At 52.6% G+C, this 19,749-nt stretch overlaps 1 protein-coding gene across 1 annotated transcript; it reads right to left on the reverse strand.

Moving 5' to 3' along the window:
* Positions 1-648: 648 nt before the first annotated feature.
* On the reverse strand, positions 649-18,828 carry LOC306816469 (transcription factor HIVEP3-like; the record flags this gene model as incomplete). Its single annotated transcript, XM_079332907.1, has 4 exons — positions 649-2,104; positions 4,758-5,779; positions 10,318-10,416; positions 18,653-18,828. Coding segments are annotated over 4 exons (1,939 nt in total), but the record flags the coding sequence as incomplete, so codon positions are not given.
* Between the last annotated feature and the right edge of the window lie 921 nt (positions 18,829-19,749).

Consider the following 19,749-nt stretch of genomic DNA (forward strand, 5'->3'; position numbering starts at 1 on the left):
TGGGATGGGATGGGATGGGTTGGTTGGGATGGGATGGGTTGGTTGGGATGGGATGGGATGGGTTGTTTGGGATGGGATGGGTTGGTTGGGATGGGATGGGTTGGTTGGGATGGGTTGCAATGGGATGGGATCAGTGGGATGGGTTCAGTGGGCTGGGATGGGTTGGGTTGGTTGGGATGGGTTGGGTTGCAATGGGATGAGATCAATGGGATAGGATCAATGGGATGGGATAGGATCAATGGGATGAGTTGGGATCAATGGGATAGGATCAATGGGATGAGTTGGGATCAATGGGATGGGATCAATGGGATGAGTTGGTTGGGATGGGGGGAGCTTGTCCACAACTCAAACATGCCGGAGGGAGAAGGGGTTTCAAGGCTGAATTCCTCCCCTTGGACACCAAGGGAGGGTTTGCAGAGGCTCCCCCAGCCCAGGCAGGGCTCAAGCACAGGCAGGGCTTAGCCAGGCGCCGCGGGAGGATTAAAGCAAAGCAAGCAGGAGGCTCGTCCAGCGAGAGACCCTTCCTGGCACGGGCTCTACATTCCTTACATTCCTACCTTCTCGTAGGTAAACCTTTGAAGAAGAACCTTTTTCTTTTTCTTTTTTTTTTTTCTTTTTTCCTTTTTTTTTTTTGTCCCTTTTTAAAAAAATTTTTAATAGAAAAGTGCTTTGCTGGGTTTTGCAGGAGGGAGGGGTGCTTGTGGTTAGTTTTCCTCTTTTTCGAGGGACAGTTTTTCTCCCTGCACACAAGGAACCTCCCCTGCTCAAGGAAGTGCTACTTTCAGTCACAAGGTCAGGGTAAACACGGTTTTCAAATGTAAAGCAGTTTCAACTGTTTAAAGCACAACCATAGGGATGCGAGGAGAAAAACAAAACGAAACAAAAAATCCAAGCACTTTGCAAGAATTAAATAAAGCATGTAATAAATACGAATCATAAACTTCTGTACACAGGAGCAAGGGTTTGGGGTTTTTTTTCTTTTTTTTTTTTTTCTTTTTTTTAATCATTTCATCAATATAAAAAAATGGTTTTTTCTGTTTTGCTTTTGTTTTCAGTGCATCTTCTTCCTCTTTAAAATGCTTAACCCTTTCCTTTCTGCATCTCTCAGGCCCAGGATTACACACACCTAAATGGCAAAAAAGACAAGGTCTAACAAACCCCCTTTCCAAAAAACTCTAAAAAAATATTCACAGCCTCAAACAGTTTTGTACATTTCAAGCAACAAAAGGTATAGAAAAAGGCACAAGTAACTGCATACATGTGGAGATAATACCAGACTGGGACAAAGAAAACCAGGAATTTTCCATGGGTTTGGTCATTCACTAGAGTGCTTCTTATGATTATACTAAAGGAAATAGTGTTGCAAATGTCTGTTGATTTTACAGAGGAAGCCTAAAGGTGGAACAGCTGGCGGAGGTTTAAGCACCCCCTGCGTTTCCCTCCACCTTTCGGTGAGTTTGACCTAAACCGGGGCGCTGTGGCTGCGGGCCGGGCTCTTCGGGGAGGCTGCAGGGCCTGCAGGGCTGGGGGCTGCCGAGGGGGCTGAGATCGAAGTGCAGGCTGGTTCCGGAGCGGGGCTGGAGCTGCCCGAGCGCTGCTGGCCCGCGGCCGGCTGCTCCCCGCTGGCCGAGGGCTGCTGCGGGGCCAGCGAGGGCCGCGGCCGCTCCGCCGGGCTGGGCTCGGCCTGGGCCGCGGGCCCGCGCTGCTCCTGCCGCTGCTGGGGCTCGCTAGTCCTCATCTTCTCCTCCTCCGAGGACAGCGCGTACTTGGACACCTTGGCCACGGGCGACACGGACGCCGACGAGGGCTCTGCGGGGCTCGGGGGCTCCCCGTCCGTCCTGGCGGCCCGGCCGGGCTGGGCGAGGTGTCCGGCCTGCAGGCCCAGCGCGGGCCCGGGCACCAGGCCGGCGTGGGAGCTGGGCCGGGCCTGCACCATCTGGATGCCCCCGATGGGGATCATGGGGTACGGGGTCCTGGCGAGCTGCTGCGAGTGCAGCGGGAGGTGGCTGAAGACATTCTCCTCCCCTCGGCCGTGCGGGTCGTGAGGGGCCTGCAGGGGCCGGGGGCAGGCGGGGGAGCAGGGCGGGCTGCGCGCCTCCATCTTCTGCGCCGGGAAAAGAAGAGCTGGGTCAGTGAGACTCACGGCAGCGCTGCAAGGGCTGCGCTCGCTTTTATTCTCATTTCGGGGAGGTCATCGGCTGGGGGAGATGTGCAGCCCCAAACCTTGAAGGTGAGGGGCAGCAGAAGCCACAGCGATTCCCTTCTGGGACAGATGTGCCCGTGGTGTGTTGGGGCACAGATCCAGGGATTTGGTTTAGGCCTGGATCATTATAAAATCAGAGAACTATTTGGTTGGAAGGGACCTTTAAAGGCCATCTTGTCCAACCCCCTGTTGTGGGCAGGGACATCCTTAATTATCCCAGGTTGCTCCCAGCCCCAGAGCCCAAACTGGCCTTGGGCCCTTCCAGGGATCCAGGGTCAGCCACAGCTTCTCTGGGCACTCTGTGCCAGGGCCTCCCCACCCTATGAGCAAAACAATTCCTCCTTAGCTCTAATCTACATCTTTTTTTAGTTTAAAACCATCACCCTTACTCTCAGAGCTGCCTCTGAAACACTGGCAGAGCTGCCAGTGTTTGCTGCCAGCTGAGCTGCTTCGGATCCCTGTCAGTGCAGGGGGTTCCTGAGAGCCCAGAATGAGGTTATTCATATATTTATTTATTCATTTATTTATTTTTACTGTGCTTTTTCTAAAGCAGGATTGCATCCTTACAGCTGCTGAGTGCACACCCAGCAGTGGGTCCCCACCACCGCCCTCATGGGGTGTGTTCTGTACAAATCAAGAATTCAGACCCTACATTTTACCTTTTCCTCTTTCTCTCTCGGTGCTTCCCATAGTTTCCTAACGTACATCATGGAGAGATATGTGGCTAAACAGAAATGGATTAATTAGTGATGAGGTTATAACTAAATCCCTGCACAAGGACTCCTAAGAAGAGGAAGGAACAGAAACTGAAATCAACTTTCAATTAAGATGGGGTTGGAGATAAAATGTGAGGATCCACTGGAGGGCACATTTCTTTGTAAGATTATGGGGAATAATTCCCTGATCCTGTGAGCTGGATCTCTGAAGAGGCAGCAGAGGAAAGCAGCAAAAGAGAACAGGAAAGAGAAAAAGGAAGAGCCACCAAAGGTAGTGTGAGCTGGGTCAGCAGTGACAAGCCCAAACACTGCTAAATGTCACTTATCCACAGGAAACCTTGGCTAAATCACTTCAGGGATGCTGGGAAACCCCAAACAAATATTTCAGTGGTGCAACAATCACCACGAGGAGAGACTGCCCTAAGCAAGGGCCAGTGGGAAGAGAGATGGTCGTGGTGAGACTTGGCAGCAAGCCTGATGCTGGAACTGAGCTAAGATCATCATCAAGCTCTGTTTGGGACCTGATAAAGCCTCCTCTGCCCTGTCTGTCTCCTGTGGCCTTAGCAGGAATGTTAATTTTGCAATGAAAGCCCAGCTGTCCATCTGCTGATAAAGAGACATTTTTCCATTTAGGTTTTGCTGTTGCTTTGGAGGCACACACATGGAAAAGTAACAGTGGTGGCTTTGGGTGTAGAAAAGGAGCAGGAAAAAGAAGCCAAAAGGCAAATGTGAATAAAGGAGATGAAAGGTGGGACAAGCAGGGCTTAGAACATTGTCTCCTACTGTGGATCTGAGAGCTGAGGGGATTTGCTCCAAGCAGAGGCAGCAGGAAGTTATCCTGACAGAAGAGTTGGAGGATGAGGGTTCCCAGAGCTCTGAGATCCACCACAAGAAGTGAATTGACAGGAAAGGGAAACAGCATTAAAGAAAGCCAAGGTTTGGACCTAAAATAAAGGAGAGTCTGTGAGAAGGTGAGACAAAAACTCAGAGTGGAAAGGAGAAGGAAGGAGGCACCACAGGACAGGTTAGTGTGGGCATGGGAGAAAGGTCTGGAGAAGCCCTGGCTCAGCATCTGGGGGGGCAGGGATTCAAAAAAGGCCTCTCTCTGTCCCCAGTGCAGTCCCTGAGGGCTGGGGTCTCCCCACAGCGAGTGGATCTCACAATCATCAGCACAACTGGCAGCAGAGCCAGGCACTCCAGCAGAATGGGAAATATTCCACCAAACCCCACATCAGCCTTGTGTGCAGCACTGGGAGGAACAGACCCTTTTCCTTTACCCACAGGATTTGATTTGTCCAGCAGAGAGATTAAATAATGTTCTGGACCCAGTGGGAAACCCCTCTCTGTGCTGAAGGGAGAAGCAAGATGAAATGAGAGATGTCCAAACAAACATTTCTCAGCAGAGCTGGCTGTGGGTGGACACAGGGCTCAGCCAGGGCTGCTGCAGAGCTGCCTCAGGTCACAGACCCCTGGAAAATGGACACAGCTCCACCCCAGCCGGGGAAACCTCGGGGATGGGAATGAAATTCCCAGGAACAAAAGGGCTCTTAGTGACAATTTATCATTATGAGGTCATCCTTGCTGACTGTCCCAGCAGGACTGGCTGGCTCAGGAGTGGGAATAACCCCTTGGAGAAGGGATAACTTTATTCCTCTCCAACTGAGAAGGGCAGGACCCTTGTGGGTGCAAAACCCACTGCTGTCCCCTGTCCCTGTTCGCTGGCTCACCTGTGACAGCGGTCACAGAGTCCCTGTGCACTTCTGCATCCCAGCCTTCACCAAAAACCGTATCAGAGACCACCCTGTGGGGACCAGAGGGCAGCAGGGCACTGGACTTACCAGCTTGGACTCGTAGAGCTGTAAGTTTTTGCCAAAGAACCTGTGAGGTAGAGGCATCGAAGAGAATATCCCGGGCTGGGCTTGATATGAGCTTGGAACTTTGTCCTCTGATGATTTGCTAGTGCCAGGCAAGTCCTCCTTGCCAGGGGGTGGACACCTGGACAGCTCCAAGCAGCCTGGAGACAAGACTTTCTTCAGGGAGAAGTGCCTCAGGGATGCCATCTCTCTGCTGGGCGACGAGTGCCTGGCAGGGGACACTTCTCCATCTGGGGGGAGGGCTGTCCTGGGGGACAGCTCCCTCCGGGGGGACAGGTGCCTGCTGGGCGACAGCTCGAGCCTTGGGGACACACATCTCAGGGGGGACAGCCCCCTCCCTGGGGACAGGCACCGCAGGGAGGACAGCTCCGCCGTGGGGGAGAAGCGTTTGGGGGAGGTTTCGTTTTTGGTCAGTAGGTGCTTCCTCGCTATCACTGCTCTGCTGCTGCCACCCCCTCTGCCACCGTCCTGGCTCGGGGACCACCTTTTCCTGGGGGAGGTGTCTTTGGAGGTCGACAGGTCCATGAGCAAGGACATGTGTGGCCTTGTGACAGACTCTCTCTCGGCAGGAGCCAGGTGCTCGGTGGAGGTCAGAGCCGGCCTGTGGAGGCTCAGGAAGCTGTGGCACACAGCAATGTCACTGCTGTCTGCTGACCACTTGGTCTCCAGCCCTGAGGAGGAGGAGGAGGCCTGCTGGCCTTCCCCTGCTTTCGGGGTGCTGGCAGCAGCTTCTTGAGCTGTGGATGTTTCAGTGCCTTCCTCTTGAGAAGAAGGGGAGCCCCCTGAGGGCTGCAGCAGCAGGGGGCCGTGTTTGCCCTCCGGCAGCTTCGGCGCTGGCTCATCCTGGCTCTCCTCTTCCTCCTCGTCTTCCTCGTCCTCATTGTCGTCATCATCGTCAGATTCCTCGAGGTCTGAAAACTGGTGTTCCTCAATGGGCTCAGATCCCTCCCGCCCCTCAGAGTCCTGGAAAAGGTCTTCACTGGTTCCTGCAGGCAAACACAAACCAGAGTGTCAAACACACGCTCGGGGCTATTTCTGTGTTAAATCTGCTCACAAAACATATGTAAGGGGCTATTTCTGTGCTAAATCTGCTCACAAAACACATGTAAGGGGCTATTTCTGTGCTAAATCTCTCACAAAACACATGTTCAGGGTCTATTTCTGTGCTAAATCTCCTCACAAGCTCTAAGGGCACCAGAGGAGACAGGATCCAGCTGCTTCTAGGTCTGATCATCTCCTGCTTTGAAGCTGCAGCCTTGCCCTCTCTGCCAGCTCCACTGCTGATGATCCCAGTAGATCCCAGTGAATCCCACTCTACCCCAGTTTCAGTTCCAGCTCTGTCAGCACACACAGCCCTCAGTCCCTGCTAGGCACTTGCCACACTCTTTATTTGCTCTAATATGCAAAAAAATCCCCTTTAACAGATGAGAACAGCAGCACCTTCATCCTTCAGTGGGGTTTGATGATTATTTTTTACAATGGTGACTCCAGAATAGCTACAGCTGCCACCAACTGCACGTGTTGGACCTGCCTAGATTTCATTATAAACGTCAGCAAGACAGGACTTCTACTAAAAATCAAACAACAGGGTGGAAGGAATCTCTCTTTTCTCTGGATAGGATGAATTCCAGCTGTGGTTCAGATATTTCTGCGGGGCAGAGGGTTTGGGGCTTTGTAAATCAGAGCTTGTAGGCAGTGAGGAGGATAAAAAAGAAAATTCTAAATATTTCTGCATCTCTCTGCTGCTCCAAGGGCCAGCAGGAGCTTTCTGAGCTGGGTACTGAGATTCAATGCTCAGAGAAAAATCTGCTTGTGAGCCGTGCTGGGGGCGCAGAGCTGCTGTGCCAGCCCAGCCCCGAGAGGCCCGTCGGGAACAGCCACTGGATGTCACTGCAGCTCAGGGAACAGCACTGCCAGGGCCTGCTCCCAGGGGCTGCGGAGACCTGCTGTGCCCAGCTGTGCCCAGCTGTGCCCAGAGATGGAGCAGAGCTCGATCCTGGTCTGGCAGCACAGCCCAGACTCTGCTGTGACACTTGTGTGACACTGTGTGTGACACTGTGTGTGACACTGTGTGTGTGTGACACTGTGTGTGTGTGACACTGTGTGTGTGTGACACTGTGTGTGACACCTGTGTGTGTGACACCTGTGTGTGACACTGTGTGTGTGTGACACCTGTGACACTATGTGTGACACTGTATGTGACACCTGTGTGTCACTGTGTGTGACACCTGTGTGTGCCATCTGTGTGTGACACTGTGTGTGACACCTGTGTATGTGTGTGACACTATGTGTGACATTGTGTGTGTGTGTGACACCTGTGTGTGACACCTGTGTGTGACACTGTGTGTGTGACACTATGTGTGACATTGTGTGTGTGTGTGACACCTGTGTGTGACACCTGTGTGTGACACTGTGTGTGACACCTGTATGTGTGACATACTGACACACTGTGTGTGTGTGACAGTATGTGTGACACCTGTGTGTGACACTGTGTGACACCTGTGTGTGTGTGTGACACAATGTGTGACACTGGGCATGTGTGTGACACCTGTGTGTGACACCTGTGACAACTCTGTGTGTGTGTGTATGTGACAATATGTGTGACACCTGTATGTGACATCTGCGTGTGACACTGTGTGTGACACCTGTGACAACTGTGTGTGACACCTGTACACCATGTGTGTGTGACTCCCATGTATGACATTTGTGTGACCCCTGTGACACCTGTGTGTTTGACACCTGTGTGTGACATGTGTGACACCTGTGTGTGACACTTGTGTGTGTGTGTGACACCTGTGTGTGTGACACCATGTGTGACACCTGTGTGTGACATTTCCCAGCCCTGCCAGCCCCTCCCCATCCTGGCCCTCTGCTCCTGCTGTCCCCAGTGGGGACAGTGCCCATCAGAGCTGTCACTGCCAGCAGCACCAGCTGCAGGGCCCTTAGAGGAGCTGGGCCACAGCAGCCAGGGTGGCTCCGTTGGGGACACGGTCCCCAAGTCCCCGTGAAGGGCTGCAGAGTCTGATTTGGTTCATTTGGGCCTTACAGGCACCTGCTCACGGAGCGTGTGCCATTCGCAGCCCCGGGGATTTTCCCATGGCTGATGCTCCAGCCTGAGCTGGGAGGGGACAGGGGAACCTCACCCTGAAATGTCCCTGCAGCAGTCCCTGAGGGCAGAGCTGTCCCAGCAGCTCTCCATTCTGCTCACTGTGAAATCCCCCACGGTGACAGGGGCTGCTGGGGCTGTTTGCAAACTCCCAGAGGAACTGAGCTCAGAACAAATATTATTCCACAGTGCCAGCTGTGGGCTGAGCCGTGCATATTTCCTGCTTGGAGCAGGAATGCATTGCCCTGGCAGAGCTGTGAGCCAGCCCCTGACTCTGGTTTGGGGTGGGGGACAGGCAGGAGCTGTGCCTGGTCCTGGTGCTCTCCTTTCTTTGCCCCAGCCAGGACAGGGCAGGGTCAGGGGTCAGGAGTGAAGGGAAAGTGAAGCCAGCCCCAAACTGAGGAGCTGTTTGCATCTGCCACCACAAATTCCAGTGAGGGAAACATCCCAGTGAGTCCTGGGACAGCCCCAGGGAATCCTTGGCCTCCTGACACGATCCCTGCAGGCAGGGACAGAGCTCAGACCTGAGCCCAGGTATCCAAAATTCATCCTGGATGAGCTGAGCTCATGGGGAGAGAGAGGGCAGGACAGGGAGGGAGGGAGGAGAGGGGAATGAGTGGGAATTAGTCCTGCTGACAGCTTTGTCTGAGGTTGCATCTCATTCCATGTGTGTTATTTATTCTGGTCCCACCCCACGGAGCCCAGCCCAGGCAGGAGTGAGGAATTAAACTCCAATCTCCTTTTATAGCAGCACCCCTTGCTTTCTGCTGCCCCTTAAATAGAAATACAAACAATCAAGTGAAATACAACTCCGGTTTAAAATAATCCAGGGAGTTTTAGGAACTGCTGCTCCCTCCCCGCCTGCCCCCAGAGGAAAGCACAGCAACCTTCCTGTGCTGCTTAGTGTCACATGGAAATTGGAGCCTTTTTAATTATTATTTAATTAAAACAGCCAGTTTGGTTCTTGTTCTGAGCCTCTTTGCAAGGAAGAGAGAGGACAGGGGAGGGCTCTTTGCAGCCCCCACCCTGGGAGCAGGGGCTGTGATCACAGCTGGGATCTCGAATTTCTCACACACCTTTCTGCCATTCCTGTGTTATTTTCTCATCCATCCAAACGGCCCCAATCATTAGAGGACAAAATCCCATTTTCTGCCTGTCTCTTTGGCTGCTGTATTTAATATTGACATTTGTGAGCAATAGACTTCTCTGCCCGTGGAGCAGAATATTCCCATTTCCAGCAGAATTCCAGTGTTGGATTTAACCAGGGAGAGAAGCTGGAGGAAAGGGAAAAGGAAAGGGAAAGGGGAAAGGGAAAGGGGAAAGGGGAAATGGGAAATGGGAAATGGGAAAGGGGCTCTGCAGCAGGGGGAGCAGGAAATGGGCTCTGGGGACATCCTGTGATCCCAAAATCACACGGACAGCTGGCACAAATCCAGCCAGGCCAGCACACTCCAGGGGCAGCATCTGCAGGGACACGAGGGGACACCCCCCAGAGCCAGGGGGGTCCCAGCACCCCCTGCAGCCTTAGGCAGGGAAGGGACAATGGACTGATGTCACACTGCTCCTGTGTCACTGTCCTTGTGTCACTGTCTCTGTGTCACTGGCCATGTGTTACTGCCCCGTGTGACACTGGTTGTGTGACACTGCCCCGTGTCACTGTCCATATGTGATACTGCCCCTGTGTGATACTGTCCATGTGTTTCACTGTCCATGTGTGACACTGCCCCTGTGTGTGACACTGCCCCTGTGTGACACTGCCCCTGTGTGACACTGTCTATGTGTGACACTGCCCTGTGTGTCACTGTCCATGTGTGTAACACTGTCTATGTGTGACACTGCCCCTGTGTGTCCCTGTCCCTGTGTCACTGCCCCTGTGTCACTGCCCTCTGTCACTGCCCCTGTGTGTCACTGCCCCTGTGTGTCACTGTCCCTGTGTCCCTGTCCCTGTGTCACTGTCCCTGTGTCCCTGTCCCTGTGTGTCACTGTCCCTGTGTCACTGCCCTCTGTCACAGCCCCTGTGTGTCACTGCCCCTCTGTCACTGTCCCTGTGTGTCACTGTCCCTGTGTCACTGCCCCTGTGTCACTGCCCTCTGTCACTGCCCCTGTGTGTCAGACCACACACAGACCCTGGAAGGAGCCCCTGGAAGGGGACAGCAGTGCTGGTGGTGCCATCACCTCCAGCCTCATCCCAACAGCCCCCCTGCCCCAGGGGATCCTCAGCACCACAGAGCACAGCAGCTCTACCCTGGAAATGTGCCAAAAACGAGTGGCTGTGGCACCTGGGGACATGGGGCACTGTGGCAGTGCTGCTGGCTGTGGCAGGGTGTCCTGCAGAGCAGGGCTCTGGCCTGCCTGGCTCCTGCCCCTCTCTCAGCACCCACAGCACCTTTGGAAAAGGAAAGATTCTGTTTTTTTTACCTTCTTCGGCTTCCAGATCCACCAGTGAAGATACCAACACGCCCAGCTCCTGACATTTTTTGCTGTGGGCTTTTGACTTCATGTGTTTAGTCAGATTCCCTGAAAAGAAGCAGAAAATGTATTTTACTCAAATATGGCTCCTATTTCCCCCCTTTCTTTTCCTCCTTTCTTTTTCCCTTTTTTTTCCCTTTTTTTTTTTTTTTGTCTATTTTTTTCTATTCTTCCCTTTTGCAAGCTCAGCAATCACAAGTCAGAACTCTCTCTGAACCAGACAAAGGTCCCTGACTGTCCCCAAGCCCTGACCCCTGTGACACGAGGCCAGGTCCCCCCTTCCCTCCCTCTGCTGCTGCCCTGGGGTTCAGGAGGAGCTGCTGGCAGGGTTGTGGGACCTTCCAGGTGTTGTGCAGTTGAAAAAACATCTTTGGGGCTGGGAAAAGAAAAGGCCTGAGCTGCTTTCAGCTGTGAAGATGCAGCAAATTAAAAATGGCAGGAAAGCAGGGATGGGAACCTTCAACCTCATCCCAACAGCCCCACCTGCCCAGAGGGGAGAAGCTCCTCAGCACCACAGGGCAGTTCTACCCTGAAAATATTCCAAAAATGAGTGGATGTGGCACCTGGGGACATGGGGCACTGGTGGCCTTGGCAGTGCAGGGGAAGGGTTGGACTGGGTGATCTTAGAGGGCTTTTCCAGCTTTAAGGATTTTATGGATCTACAATAAAATGAGGGTTTGAGTTGCCAGCAAGAGGGGAAAATCCTACATTCCTGTTTTACCCCCCAAAAGAATGGCTCAGGTGGAATGCACCAAAGGGCTGGGCCAGCTCATCTCCTCGAGCAGGAGGAGCCTTGGGCACGCTCTGGAATTCAGAAATTCTGGAATTCAGAAATTCTGGAATTCAGAAACCTCCCAGTGAGGCTTCCTGGGGCCAGGGTGGGAGGAGCAGCCCCTGGGAGAGAAGAATGGGATGGGGGTCACTGAGGGTTGCTCTGGGATAACTCCTGGGCATCAGGGGGCACCTTTCTGATTCTACCTCCCAAATTACAGGCAGGTTAATTAGACACTAATTAACCCCACTCACAGCTCAGGGAAATGCTGAACAAAGGGGAGGGGGAAAAGCAGGCAGGTGGAACAGACAAGACAGTGAAGGGCAGGAGAATTAAAGCAAAAATGTCCCATTTTCCCTTTTCCTCTCCTACAGCTCTTCCTAAAACCCCAGACTGGGATTAGAAGGGAGCTTAAAGCCCATCCAGTCCCAAGGGCAGGGACACCTCCCACCATCCCAGGGTGCTCCAAGCTCTGTCCAGCCTGGCCTTGGACACTCCCAGGGATTTATTGGCTGAGGGATGATGAGAAGAACCCTGGGCCCTGCTGAGTGTTTGAATTTCCCATCCCCTGGTGTGGCTCAGCCTTGCTGGCACTGACACCTGAGGGCACTGAGGAACACCAGGCTTGGTTTTCTCACCAAACAACTAAAAATAAAAGAGGAAAACCAGAATTCTCTGACTTTCCAGTGAGGACTGATGTTCTGCAGTCCCAAGTCCCCAGTCCCTGAGCTGGTGGGAGCACAGAGCCTCTCTGAGCCTCTCCTGCTGCTGCTCAGGATATCAGGGATAAAAAAGCCACTATTCACTGGAGCAGAGCTTTGCCCACACTGCCCTCTCCTCTCAGAGTGCCACAACCACCCAGCTGCCACCTTGATTTCTCCTTAGCCCATGAATTATTTATTTTTATACAAAATGGAGCAGCTCCAGCAGGAAGGACCACGAGAGACAAAGGCTGACTCTATTTCCCTGTGTATCTGGCACCCAACCTGGATGTGGATTCAGGAAGTGTTTAATAACTTGAATGCAGCAAAACAGCTCCAAATTAGAGAGATTTATGATTTTAGAGCTCCTGTCTCACTGCCCTTAGCCCCATGGTCAGGACACTCAGGTGTGAGGATGGGGCCAGCCTGGCTCAGCTCCCTGCTCCAAATCAGAGCCTCTTTCTCCATCCCAAAGCTGGAGTTTTGTCCTGGCCCCAAACCCACCCTGTGAGCCAGGAGTGTGTTCTCAGGGACACCTCTGCTCCCAGTGAATCACCAGTGCCTGAAAATGAAAAAAAAACATCCAGCCAGTCCCAGCTGTGGCCTCATGGAACTGGAGTCTCTTGTTGGAAATGAAAACCAGCAAAAGCACAGTCTGAGTCAGTGTGCTGCAACCAGCCCGTGCTGCTGCCTGCCCAGCTCTCACCCCACAGCCCAGCTGCCAAAAATGCCCCATCCCTGCTCAGCCACCCTCAGAATCCCTGTCTGGAGCCTCTGCAGGGGCAACAAACACAAAACCAGCCCCAGGCAGTGCCTGGTGTGAGCAGGGGCTTTGTGGGATCCAGCTGAGCAGGGAGGGCATCCCTGGTACCCCAAACCAGCCCCTGGAGGCAGCAGGAGGGAAGAGCAGGGATTGCTGAGGAGAGGGGGCTGCTCATGTCCTCAGTGGCCACCTCAGGTGTCCCAGGACAGCAGGTTGGACACATCAGTGTCCCTGTCCCTGGCAGGGCTCCCAGAGCCCTCCTGCACCTCAGCTGGGGCTCAGCAGCCACTGGGGTTGGCAGGCTGTGCCAGGAGCCACCAGTGCCACCTCCTGCCCTGTTTCTGTCCCTGTGCCTGCTGCCCTCCTTTCCCAGCCCCCAGTGCCAACAAACTCATCCCAAACACCAAAGAACCAGCTCATCCCAAGCTTTGTTTCCTTCCCCTCCAACTCCTTTTTCCTCTGCTCTGTCTCTCTCCCTTCATCCCCCTTGGTCAGAGCAGGTAAAGCTGCTGGCCAAGATCCTCCTGCAAAGCTCTGGGTGCAAATTTTGTTGGAGAAATCCCAACAAAACAGGGATGCTGCATCCTTTTAGGGGAGGGAGACTCAGCAGGACAGATCCTCATCTGCCCCCTCTGCATCATTTCAAGGAAATTAAAAGCTGGAGGCTCCTTCCAGCTGAGGAGCTGAGTGATCATCCTGGGAGCAATCTGGAGGACAAGGATATTTATCTGATCAGGGCTTTTCTTCCAGTTTGTGTTTTTTCAGACCCCTTAATTAATGCTGGCAGGATTAAATGCTCAAGTCCTTCGGCAGATTTCCAGTAAAATCAACACCACTTTGCCTAAGTGAAAGCTGGAACTGAATCTTACCAGGGAAAACTCACAGCTACTTGTTGCCTTGCAAAGCTCTGGCTCCCAAGTTAAAAAAAAAAAAAGAAAAAAAGGAAAAAGAAAAAGAAAAACCACACAGCATTGCTTCCTTGGAAACCATGGAAAAACATCTTGGAGGGAGCAAGAGAGACCAGCAGGGAGGCTGGATTTAAACAGCAGAGGAATTACACTGAACCCTAAGCAGGTGAGTGGTCCTTATAGGGGGTTGTTTACCAAAAAAACCCCAGATTTGAAATAAACTGGTTGTATTTTTTAAACCCCCTGAGGAAATCTCAGGAATTGTGAGCCCCCAGGAGGAGCAGAGGCAGTGTGAGCACAGCTCCATCACCTGCTGGGCTGGGAGCTCTGACTGGGACTCAGAGCAGCTCAAATCCTGTGCTGTTTGCAGAAAGCTGGGACTCAAGGCTTCCAAAAGCACCTAAAGCAGCTGAAGAGGGACTAGAAGTGATTTCCCAGTTAAATTTTGTAAGGGAAATTGACATTTTTCCAGAAAAGCCATAATTGTATTTTCAAAGTGACAGAGTTAAAGCAGAACAAAGGGAGCTGAAGCACTGAGATTCCTGATGGAAGGATCCTGTCTGTGCTGGGGATGCAGCATCCTTTCTATTCCTGCTGTTGAATCTGATCAATTCAGCAAAAAAAATAAAAATAAAAACCCAACAAAGTGCAGGAGGCAGCACCATGGCACAAACAGCCAGAGCTCCACAGGATTGACAATTGTCACATTCCTCTGTGTAAAGGATTTGCAAGGAGAGCAGCAGCTTGTCTGGAAGGGGGAGATTCCCCTGGAGAGGAGAAGGATCCAAGGAGAGCTCAGAGCCCCTGGCAGGGCCTGGAGGGGCTCCAGGAGAGCTGCAGAGGGACTGGGGACAAGGCAGGGAGGGACAGGACACAGGGAATGGCTTCACATTGAAAAAAAAGTGGATATTTGGATGGGATTTTGGGCAGGAATTGTTCCCTGGGAGGGTGGGCAGGGCTGTGGCTGCCCCTGGGTCCTGGCAGTGCCCAAGGCCAGGCTGGACACTGGGCTGGGACCCACCTGTGATTTGGGGAGGTGTCCCTGGGGTGGCACTGGGTGGGATTTCAGGTCCCTCCCAACCCAAATCATGCCATGGTTCTGGGATTTTGCCAGCAGATGCACTCACACACAGAACCAGCCATAACTGATGCTCTGTGTCCCAAAGAAATCCTTGAAAGATGTTTTATGTGGAATTTAAATAATGTACAGGCCCTGATTTAGGTGTTGGTGAGGAGCTGATGTCCCCAGGTGAGAGTTTATGAGGAGGAAAGCTTTAATTTGCAGAATTCATTGGGCAGAGGAGTTCAATTTACAAAAAAAAAAAATCGATTATTATCTTTTATCCTTATTGACATATGGATTAAAGGAGTGAATTTTCACATGCAATCCACACAGGCTATAAAATATCAGCCACCTCCTGGTCAGACCTGTCCCCTGCATCAGCCAAAAGCTGTTATTCCAGAAAGGTACCCAGGATTTGCAGATTTCCAAATGCTAACAATGAGCAGAATTCCCAGTGAGGCTGAGACTTCAGTGGCTGCACTGGCTGCAGAAAATACAGAAAATATTTGACTTGAAGTCACCATTCCTTTGCTTCCAGCCCTGATTCCTGGATTTCTTTTTTTCCCTTTCCCTGGAGAGTCCCACATCCCTTTTGCTCAGTGTTTCATCTCCTGGCTGGATCACTGGGACATTTTCTGTTCCCGGCCTCACATCCCACACGATGTCAGGCAGGAAATCCCTGAGGATGACTCTGTCCTCATCCCAGGGGACATTTGTCACGTCCCCAGGAGCACAGGGACAACAGCCAGTGGCTCCCCAGGGATGCTCAGCCCCTCAAAGAGCCCCAGCCCTTGGGAGATTTTGGGAATGTGCCCATTCCTGTGTCCTGCTCTCCCAGCAGGGAATTCTGCTGGAGTTTTCTGCCAGCTGGACCCACTCTGTGCTTTCCAGAGGAGGCTCAGGCTGCTGGAGCTGCAATAACAATAAACTGGGCAGCCCTTCAAGGGCTGGGGGGGGATGCATTTAATACATTTAATTTAATATATTAAATATATTCCCATGTGCAGTACCCTCAGTGCTGTCAGGGACTGATTTAAGGAGCTGAAAATGAATTTACTGAGGACTCTGGCAGAGGCCATGGTGCAGTCTGGTGTCTGGGGAGTGTGAGTGGCCCAGACTGTGAAATGCCTCAGGCAGCTCTGTGTCCTTCACCCAGCTCCCTTCCCATCAGGGTGCAGCTCCTGGTCCCTCCTGAGCTCCAGGCTGAGGCAGCAGCCACCATCCAGCTGTTCCTGACAATTCTGGGGGAACTGGAGGAATCAGGATGTGAGAGGGTGATGGGAGTGAAGGACAGGAGTGAACAGTGGCAAAGGGGAGTGAATGTGGCAGCACTGCCCCTGATCCCAGAGGGGAAGGGAAAAGCTCTCCCCGACCTTCCTGAAAGGGAAAACTGCTTTTTCTTCATTTCCTTCCTGCCCAGAAAACAATGCAGAAGCTGCTGAGCCTCCTTTAAAGACCCTCTTGGAGGCCACAAAGCTCCACCACAGTGGAGGGAGAGACACCTCATTAAAGAGGCACCTTTAGATCTGCTCCAGAAACACCAAATCAAACAAAGCTCTGCAAACCAAATTTCCAAGCCTGTTGTTCCCATCAGCACACACACACACACAAAAATAAATTAATCAAATGGATTTGCTTTAAAATAATAAAAAAATAAATTTTCCCTGCAGTTCTGTAAGCCAAAGGAACAGCTTTGCTTCCAGTGACAGAAAGGCACAAAAAGCAGAAGATGAGTGAATAAGGGGAAATATTTATAGCATTTTCTGTTGCAAAAGTTTTCCCAGTTCTTGGAACACAGACATGGATTTTCTAGAGTGGGAGGGGTGGGGGGTGAGGTACATTTTAACCAGATAAAGGTTCTCATTAAAAATAATAACAATAATAAAATGCCATTTAACTGCTTCCAGCCTACTCGAGAGTTTAGAGCATTAGATCATGCTGGAGAGATCTACCCCAGCCAAAACGAAGCCAGCTCCACAGACCTCCCCGTGGAGCTGATGCTGAAGGCTAAAATTATCTCTGGAAAGCTGATTGCTAAAAAAGCTCTGTGTTTGTGCAAGTGCAGCCTGGCAGGAGGGAGAGCTGCAGCTTCTGCATTCCCAGGGCTGCCAAACCCCCCCCAGCCCAGGGAGGAGCCAGGCCCAGACAAACCCCCCCAAAATGAGCTGGGGAACACCAGTTCTGCAAAGCCCCCCCTTCCTCTGGGTCACTCTTATAAGCAAGAGTTTGAAATTGCTTTAAAAAAAAATCACTGGCAAGGGCATCAGGAAAAAAATGGATTTTTTTTTCCTGCCCTTGCTGGTGATTTTTTAAGCAATCTCACTGGTAACAACTCTCCATCACCAGCTGATGCTTTTATCAACACACACAGGGCTTTGCCCCCACCCTTCCAGAGCTCCCCGTGCCCCCCAAATTCCTTTTCTCCCTTTTCTGGGCAGTCTGAGCTCACCCCAGGGCTCTGCCCATCGCCCCCTCCCAGCAAAGAGCCACTCATGCAATTCCAGGTCACCATCATGCAACTATTTATCCACAGATCCCCAAATCCAGGAAAGTTCTGCCCATTCCATGCATCCATAGGCAAAGGGATGCTTTGCCATCCACATCCCAACAGAGTGTTGATGATTTCTGTTTGGGGGAAGGAAGCATCTCCCCCTCCCACGGCGAGCAGAAGAAGGGAAGTGTCTGTTTGCAATGTGCAGCCAGAGCTGGCAGATCGTGGCCTTCAAGGGAGCAGAGATGAAGAGCAAAGCAGCCAGAGAGGTGGTGGAGAGGATGGTTTGATGCCATCACCCTGGGCAAGAGCCCCACAGAAGCATGGTGGGAGTGAGGTGAGGTGAGGGGAGAGGCTGAGCGGGCTCAGCTCTCCAAGGGAAACCTCGGAACGAAGTCAAAGCAAGAAGGGACGAGAAAGGAAATGAATCAGAAACAGCTCCAGGATGGGAGGGAGAGGAAGAACCATCGCTGGGATGTGCAGCATGAGGAGAATCTGGCCTCACAGCTGGTATCACTTCCCTTCTCCCCCAGGGCCAGTGACCAGCAGCACGTTGTCACCCTGAAATCCCCGCCAGCCTTCCCAGCAAAGCACCAGCCCTGGCACTGCCCACCCTGCTGCCTCCCCTTGTCCTGCTCTGTCCCCTCAGGGCCAGCACACATGTCACACAGCCCCTCCCCACACCCACTGTGCCCCTGCTGGGTGACACTGGGGCACTGAACCCTCTGTGTCACCCCTGGGACTGATGGGGCTGCAGACAACATCCTGGAACACCCTGACCTGGAAGGGCCCCACAGGGATCACACAGTCCAGCTCCTGCATGGGACAGCCCCGGATTCCCCAAGAGCCCACAGGCATTGTCCAAAGGCTCCCTGAACTCACAGATGTGTCAGGCTGTGCCCAGCAATCTCAGCCCCACACTTGCTGCCTTACCCCAAGACTTGCTGCCACCAGGGATTTGTCCAGCCCATAGTGCCAGACCCCTACAAGAAGTTAAAGGCACCTGGGCACCTCTGGCCCCTTTGGGAAGTCCCATTCCCCAATTCTCTTGGATTTTTTATTGTGTGTGGTTTGCAGGCTCCTGCCAGCACTCACTCACACCCTCCCTGAGGCCAGAGAACACCTGGAGGCACTGATGGCTGGATGTCCTGGGATGGAGCCCTTCAGAGAAAAGGTCCACTGAGGTGATACAGAGAATGTGGAAGCCACATGCAACTGCAGAGGATGAGGATGGGCAGATCTGGAGAGCACCAGCAGGAAAAGCCACCCAGAGCCTGGATCCAGGGGCTCAGCCAGCAGCCTGGAGCTACTGCTCTCTCTCTGGGGTGGTTGTGTTCAGAAAGCCCTGCCAGGGAAGCTGCATTTCAGGATTTTTCCCTTGGAGAAGCACCAAGGATGGCAGCGATGCTGTGCTGCAGCCTGGCTTGAGGCAGAGCTGAAAACACCAACCAATGTCCAATCCCTCATCCCCCTCCCTCCAACACTTGGGCACCCCTGGGAACACCTTCCCTGCCCTTTGTCAGTGCCCCAGCAGCTGGCAGAGCCACGGCACCGAGCAGAGGAGCTGGGGGCTGGCTGTGGCTTACCTTTGGTTTTAAAAGCAAAGTTACAGTACTTGCAGACGTACGGCCTGACGTCTGTGTGCGTGCGAATGTGTTTCTTCAGCATGCTGGGTTTCTTGCAGCGAATTCCACACTCCTCACAAACATACTTCCCTCTTCCACGGCCTCGCACATACACATACTCTTCGTTTGATTTGTACCTATGAGCAACAGGTGGCGTGATAAAGGGGAAAAAAAAAAAAAAAAAGAAAAAAAAAAAAAAAAGAAGATTCCCACCTCAACAGAAGAAGTCACATCTTTGCTGGGTTAGTTAAGAGTTATTGATATCACGGGTCTTGGTTGCTGTTTGGTAGCTCGGGGTAATTGGATTAAATGTAAATTATTATCCAAAGCTGGTGCTCAGATGCCTCCAGATGCTGATTGCTGTGCTGGGATGTTGTCACGTGCTGCCTGTGCTGCTCTGCACACACCAAAGCTGAGCTAAGTCACGGGCACCCCCTGTGCTGATGGCCCCCATCCCCCAACACAAACCAGGCACCTCAAAACAAACTGAGAGTGTCCCAGGCCAGGCTGGACAGGGTTTGTCCCAGGCTGGACAGGGTTTGTCCCAAGCCAGGCTGGACAGGGTTTGTCCCAGGCTGGACAGGGTTTGTCCTAGGCTGGACAGGATTTGTCCCATGCTGGACAGGGTTTGTCCCATGCTGGACAGGGTTTGTCCCAGGCTAGGCTGGACAGGATTTGTCCCATGCTGGACAGGGTTTGTCCCAGGCTAGGCTGGACAGGATTTGTCCCAGGCTGGACAAGGTTTGTCCCAGGCTAGGCTGGGCAGGGTTTGTCCCAGGCCAGGCTGGACAGGTTTGTCCCAGGTTGGACAGGGTTTGTCCCAAGCCAGGCTGGACAGGCTTTGTCACAAGCCAGTCTGGACAGGTTTGTCCCATGCTGGACAGGTTTTGTCCTAGGCTGGACAGGTTTGTCCCATGCTGGACAGGTTTGTCCCAAGCTGGACAGGGTTTGTCCCATGCTGGACAGGGTTTGTCCTAGGCTGGACAGGTTTGTCCCATGCTGGACAGGTTTGTCCCAAGCTGGACAGGGTTTGTCCATGCTGGACGGGTTTGTCCTAG

The sequence above is a fragment of the Erithacus rubecula genome (genome assembly GCF_903797595.1).
Source record: "Erithacus rubecula genome assembly, contig: scaffold_617_arrow_ctg1, whole genome shotgun sequence".
Lineage (NCBI taxonomy): Eukaryota > Metazoa > Chordata > Aves > Passeriformes > Muscicapidae > Erithacus > Erithacus rubecula.